Below are 6,643 nucleotides of genomic sequence, written 5' to 3'. Positions count from 1 at the left end.
CATGCATGTTGGATTCTAACACATGTCGAATTCTGACAGTATTTACTGTAGTTTTCTGTTCAAGAAATTTTATAAAACGTCCTATACCTCATTTCAGCTTTACATCAACTTTGGCTGTGTTGCCCCTTATCAATTTTACTGTAACAGTTTTCTCTCGACTGGTTACTGTTGATTGCTAACCGGACATTCTTTCAAGCGTAAATCATCTTTACCTCCGGGACGCTTTCCAATACAAGTGCATGAAGAGGATTCTAAGGATAAGGTGGCCTCAGACCATATCCCACCAACAAATCCAGGAGAATACAGGAGTGAACAGAACGAGCGATGAGATCAGACGCCGAAAATGGAACTGGATTGGTCAGCAGCAATGAGGAAAGGCAGAGAGGTAACATTGTGACGCAGCTTTGGAGTCGACGCCAGAGAGGGAGAAGAAGACCAGGTCGACCGAAAGTTCAACACGGAGGAGGATGGTTGAAGATGACAGCGAAACAGGCTGGGTGGCGCAGCCATGGGCGAATGTCAGAGCCCTTGCAGCAAATCGTAGTAGGCAGGAGAGAGAATGTCAAAGCCTTATGTGCCTTATGGCATGGAAAGATATAGGTATAGGTAGGTACCTCCGGAAGGGGAGGGGGGGCAATCCCTACAGTGGACTATACGGGTAGCCTTCGCCTGAAAGGGGTACCTTTTAAGGTTATAATTATATAAAACGTTAGGGATTTCACGAGTTGAAGTATACAAAAGGGTAGGGAAAACTTCCATTTATTTATGTAAAAGACCTTTCAAAATGTCTCGAACAGACGCACCTCATGGCTGACTCATCTAAGTATTTTAAGGGGTTATTCATAGGGCAAAATGAAGAAAATGGACGCAGATTTTCTATAATAGGTATGTGAAAGGGGTACCATTTTCTAGGGAAGGTGTACGGAAGGGTTACTTTTTTTCCGAAAAGTTGTATATAAAAGTTTAATCCGGAGATTTCAGTGGAATCCTTTTGATTTATCTTTCTTCCTTCATTCTTGTTTTCATCTTAAGTATTAATAAAACGATGGAGACAAAAAGAAACTTTTTTCAATGATCCAGCCTTTATTTGTCCTAGTCTTACATTATGTTTTACCGTGTTTCCCCTTAAGAATATCCAATTTACTCAATTATTCCAGAATTTACTTTATCGGTTTATCATTTTGTAACTAATTTAAGGCCGTCATTTCATCATTGCCACCATCTGACTCTGCAAAAGAGAAAAATAACTGATTATTACCCAAGGTTATAAGCCACTTAGTTGTCACTTGTATAGTTAACCTGGATCCTTTTTCAGAATATTGTTACAACGAAGCTTTGCTGTGGAGCTGTTTAACTTATTTTGACATCTTGGCGACACTAGCAAGGGCAGAAGTGGTTCCAATCATGGTGTTTAAAATTACAAACAGTTTATGTGGATGATAAGTTGATATCGATTTATTCATGCGTCCATAAATGCGCATGTATGGTTTCTTCCACAGCGCGAATAGTATGGTGAGTAAGGTTCTCCTGCTCTACTGATGTATGAAAAGGCGTGTTTTCTGCAGTTATGTATTGATGAGAGATAAAAAAGACTTCTGCAGGGAAAAAGTATGTTGAAGATTTTGTGAACAGGTGTCAATATAATGCATATGATGTTTTAAGAATTTTACTTACCCTGATGATAGCATCAACATCAGTGGGTTAGTTGAAGTAACAGCAGCATTTCTGGAACCCTGGGCAGGTAAAAGTGGTCAGAGCAGTCATTACATTCGACATCTTGATCGGAACATCTCCCAAAATTCGGCTCACAAGCCCCTGCAACCAAGAAAAGATTGTTCTCTTTTTAATCATAAAAAGTCATTCTCCAAACACAACCTGGCAAATATTTGACTTTCATTCGCGAGTCCACAAGTAAGGTTAAAAATACAATTCTAACAGCGTACGGTCGTGATGAAAACACACTCACCCTGCTGGGAATGAACTTGCATGGTAAGACTCCCCAAAATAATCAGTAACAGGCACAAATGAAACTTGGAGTCCATAATCTTCCTGCAAAAGAAAACAGTCACAATCTTATTGAATTATGAAAATGGAGAGATTAAAATGATCATGATTTCACTTTTTCAAAGCTCATTTCAGTCGGGTTTAGTTCAAGGGCTTTGTTTGATTTAAGTATAATATTTCCTTGTGAAACACGGCCATATAATGATACCTGAAATGAAACGAAGATTTAGCTGGTAAGCTGTACTGTTAATATTTATCATAAGTACAAAGGTAAAATAATTGTTCATTTAATAAAATTTTCGTTCAAATGTTGGACTTGAATGAAGAACCTTCTTCTGATATATGAAAGTCTTCTATCAAAGCCCGGAAGGGGATCGAGAAATTGGATCGGACTATAGTCAGATATAAAAACTCATTTGGATCGCCTGATGCTAGACGCAAAAAAGTATACCCGTTGTATAGTTAGCGGATTATCAAAACCTTGAATAGATACCGGGTTTTTCATTTTTTTTTAAAAAAAACACACTCCTCCAGTGTAATTGAAAATGGCTTTAGAGTTGTTGTAATTTCAACACTAGTACTCTTGCATACTGCCGATCTACAGTAACTGATTAAAATTTTTTCAGAGAGAGAAAAATCGGCCAACTCCAAGCTAAGAAAACAGGTCGAGTTATTCTTTAACTTAATTGCGAAGCGGCACTTAACAAAACGCCCAAAACGAATTCCTCGCTTTGTTACATTAGAAATAAAGGTGCAACTTTGTTAAACAGGTTTGGTATTCCTACCTTTTTTTTTCTGGGAACTTGTGAAGGATCACTCGCCCCATGTAAGGGAATCTAAGAGAGTCTTGGATTCCGGATTCCGTATCGTGGATTCAGGATTCCAGTGACTGGATTCCGGATTCAATGCCTGAGGATTCCGGATTCCAAAAGGTGCGAGATTACGGATTCCACACCTTTTAAATCTGTTTTTTAGTGGTACTTCAACAGCAGATTACGCTATTTTTATAGCATATTCAGCTGTTAAGATGCGATGTCGTCTATTTTCTTTCCTTTTTTTAGTATATTAAATTTAAATATACGTAAAAATGTAGAGCGTAAAGCGAGAAAAATCCCGTAAATACTGTTTCACAGTTCGATACGCTAACTTAGCTCGCAGTCCCGCGCATCAAGAATTTGAGTGAAGAAGCGTGGGGCATGCTCTCAGATACCGGAAAAATGCATTTACAATTAGAAGAAAATAAACGTTCAGCGCTTAAAATATTGCTGTAAAAATGATATATTGCTTAAAGAGGAGATGAATCGGGGTACGCAAATCCGCCGATCCGTGCCGTTTTTGGACCAAATCCGTCCATTCGCCACTGTTCTCGTTCAAGTCCAAATCCACATTACATGAAAACTTTGTGTGGTATAGATTCGCTGCAACGGAATTTAGATGTTGCTTCTTATGCCAACTGTTTCAGAAGGTTCGTTTCACTGCTTGTCAGTTGCGACAATTACGCCAACATACCGACGAAAACCGACCAAAGTGATCCGGACTTCGTTAAATATCTGTTGCAGGTCAAATTGGTTTTCAGGTTAAATCTGTTTTTAGTCGATTTCATCCAAGGCATTAAAATCTGTTTAATCGCTACTCTGAGTTTCATGCCTCATGCGAGGCAATCATCAGGGGACTGCCAGAAAAAACGGTTACATTGAAAGAAATATGAAAATACAGAACAATACAATACATTGTGTGTCACATGTCACGTCACGCGGAAACTTTATCACTAGTTACATGATAACGTTTTCCAGCAAGAATTTCCTAGCATGTCTGCAACACGATACGGGCTCGTTTCCGGTTTACATAAAATGAAAAATTTCTCCTACAAACACAAATTACATCGCTTGGTAATATTCGAATAAGACCTAGGCTGTTTAACTTTGCACCACTTGATGTCATGCTTAGTGTTCTGATCTTTCAAACTCCATATATACTTGCAAAAAAACAAATTTGGGACTTAAACTGATCTTACCTGATTTTTCTCCGGCAATGATACAGCGTACTATCTTGAGGACGGTTCTTTAAATCAAGTGATGATGGGGAATATGCTAAAATGTGATGTTTCTAATACTTTGTTATGTCATCTCGAATAAGGTTATTGGTTGCCTAAGGGGATCGGGTAGACCCTGTCCCAAGGTCTCACATGAATGGCTCGTTCCTTTCGAGAGAACAATGCCCCTTGTCCAAGAAATTAACAACAGGAACTCCTACCTACAGTAGAGGACCAGTAGAATACAGTCAACTCTCTCTAAGACGGACACCGTCGGGATCGGCCCCAACTGTCCGTCTTAGAGAGGTGTCCGCCTTATAGAGGGTCGAGGCAACGTGACACCAGAAATTTTGAGAAGATAAAGCTAATCGGCTATGCACAACGAATACACGTTTGTTTTGAGTCGCTGACTTTAGCAAAACCTATAAAGTGGAACAAAAATAATATCAGAAATTTGACTTGTTTGTTTATTACAAACGGTAATACTGTAAGCACAACAATGCTTCTCTTTGATGCCATATACTTAACGAGGAAAAAATACGTTATAGCGGATTGGTTTTGGTAAGTTTGGTATTCTAAAGGCGCTGACCTACTATGCTATATGCTGATACCAAGTTTCGAAGTATTATTCACTAAAAAAATAACTTTTTATGCGTGTCCGCTGGCGGTTTCAAAGTGTCCGTTGTCCGTCTTAGAAAGGTGACTGTCCGTCTTATAGGGAGTTTGGTTGCAGTAAAATGACTGAAAAACGGCAGGGACCATCACCAGGTGTCCGTCTTATGGAGGTGTCCGTCTTATAGAGGTGTCCGTTAAGAGAGAGTTGACTGTAAAGCATTCCGGAATCATGTAAACAGGCCCATAGACTCCTTTCAATTCTGTGCGTTTTCTGTTGCTTTTAAGAAAGAAAATTACACTAAAAGACATTATTTTTTGTATTCATATTGCCAAGTTTAAAAATTCATTTAGTTTTCGACCATGACAACGGCGGTTGTCTTACAAGAATTCAAAATTAACGTGGCCGCTTGATCATAAATTTTATGTATATATCATAAAGTTTATAAAATAGAAATAGATGAATGTTTCCTTTCTCTTCTCTTCTTTTTATATGTCAGTGTTATCATTATAAGATTCTGGCAACGCGAGACATGTTTGATTATTATACCGGGCATTCTTTTAACTCTTGAGCGAACAAATTACACGGGTATAAGAGTAATTGTGATTCCCAGATTAGAGACCTCCTGAAGAAAATAACAACCCAACTGGCTTTAATAAAAAAGCCAGCTACAGACTGACGTAGCTTTACTTTCGCATCTGTGAATGTGGCGTCTGAAGGAGAGCGTTCAAAATTACACTCCCGCAATTTCCAGTATCAATTAATAGCAACTGTGAAAAAAAAACACTACTGCCAAATTCTAATTCGATCGGGAAAACACGGCCCCACAAGCTTCTCTGAGCTTTAAAAAGACAGCCGTGTTTAAGTAAGAGTAAGGTAGGGTGATGTTAGAAAAATTCTGTTACACTATCAACAATCTAGAGTAAAACTACAAACGATGAAAGCTGATTTAATTGAAAACAACGACACCTAATAACTACGTTTTAAAATAAAAATTGCGCATCGGTTTTCGCATTTTCCACGATTCGCGTTATTAACGGTTGGGTCAGCCTTGATATGTCACGTTAAGTCTGTGCAAAAAAACAAATTTGAAAACTATCTTTGGGACTTCAACTGATCTTACCTGATTATTCTCCGGCAATGATACAGCGTACAGGCGTACAGGGTACTATCTTGAGGACGGTTATTTAATTCAAGTGATGATGGGGAATATGCTTAAATGTGATGTTTCTAATACTTTGCTATGACATCTCGAATAAGGTTATTAGGTTGCCTAAGGGGATCGGGTAGACCCTGTCCCAAGGTCTCACATGAATGGCTCGTTCCTTTCGAGAGAACAATGCCCCTTGTCCAAGAAATTAACAACATGAACTTTTACCTACAGTAGAGGACCAGTAGAATAAAGCATTCGGGAATCATGTAAACGAGCCCATAGACTCCTTTCAATTCTGTGCGTTTTCTGTTGCTTTTAAGAAAGAAAATTACACTAAAAGACAGCGAATGTTGCAAATTGTCACAAAGTGTTTCGCTGTATATAACAGTCATACAGGGAATTATATTCCAAACATCATTTCCAGAAATGCTGCTCAATTGCTCATTAATTTTTCGTCTATAATGAAGTGTTAAGTTCTTATAACTTTCGTGTCTGCAAATTATATTGCGATGACGATTTTGTTCTTCTTTTCCTTGGAGTTTTGTTGCCGGATCATCATCCTGCTAGTAAAACTACAACGACAAACCAACGAGGAACGCCAAATCTTCACGCAGTGTAAGAACTTTAAAACCGTGTTCCAGGACCGGTGGTTTAAATATTGGGCAAATATATTCAACTGTTTGTTTTGTTTTTTGTTTTTATCTCATTGTTTTCTGCTTTAATCTCTTTCTTCTTCATGTTCTTCTTGATCTTGTCATATTAAAAAGAACCAGACCAGTACCATGTCTTTTTTTACTAATTAACTTCTGAGGCTTCGCTTCGCAAGTGAAACAATAAGGCT

General features: G+C 38.4%; 1 protein-coding gene across 1 annotated transcript; it reads right to left on the bottom strand.

Annotated features, from left to right (window-relative positions):
* Positions 1–1,063: 1,063 nt before the first annotated feature.
* Positions 1,064–5,856, bottom strand: LOC144639629 (small cysteine-rich protein 2-like). Its single transcript, XM_078498921.1, has 4 exons — positions 5,773–5,856; positions 1,967–2,049; positions 1,675–1,815; positions 1,064–1,228 (listed from the first exon to the last, which is right to left on the bottom strand). The coding sequence occupies exons 2-3, from the start codon at positions 2,040–2,042 to the stop codon at positions 1,694–1,696; spliced, it is 198 nt and encodes a 65-aa protein (XP_078355047.1). The 5' UTR covers positions 2,043–2,049; positions 5,773–5,856; the 3' UTR covers positions 1,064–1,228; positions 1,675–1,693.
* Between the last annotated feature and the right edge of the window lie 787 nt (positions 5,857–6,643).

The sequence above is a fragment of the Oculina patagonica genome, unplaced genomic scaffold (assembly GCF_052425735.1).
Source record: "Oculina patagonica isolate OP01 unplaced genomic scaffold, crgOcupat unplaced1130, whole genome shotgun sequence".
NCBI lineage: Eukaryota > Metazoa > Cnidaria > Anthozoa > Scleractinia > Oculinidae > Oculina > Oculina patagonica.
Note: the sequence above shows the minus strand (reverse complement) of the source record. Positions and strands in the feature narration are given on the sequence as shown.

Coding starts and splice junctions, on each gene's coding strand:
- LOC144639629 (XM_078498921.1), bottom strand. CDS start 2,042: ATGGACTCCAAGTTTCATTTGTGCCTGTTACTGATTATTTTGGGGAGT. Junction 1,816..1,966: donor GCAAGTTCATTCCCAGCAGG/GTGAGTGTGTTT, acceptor TCTTGGTTGCAG/GGGCTTGTGAGCCGAATTTT.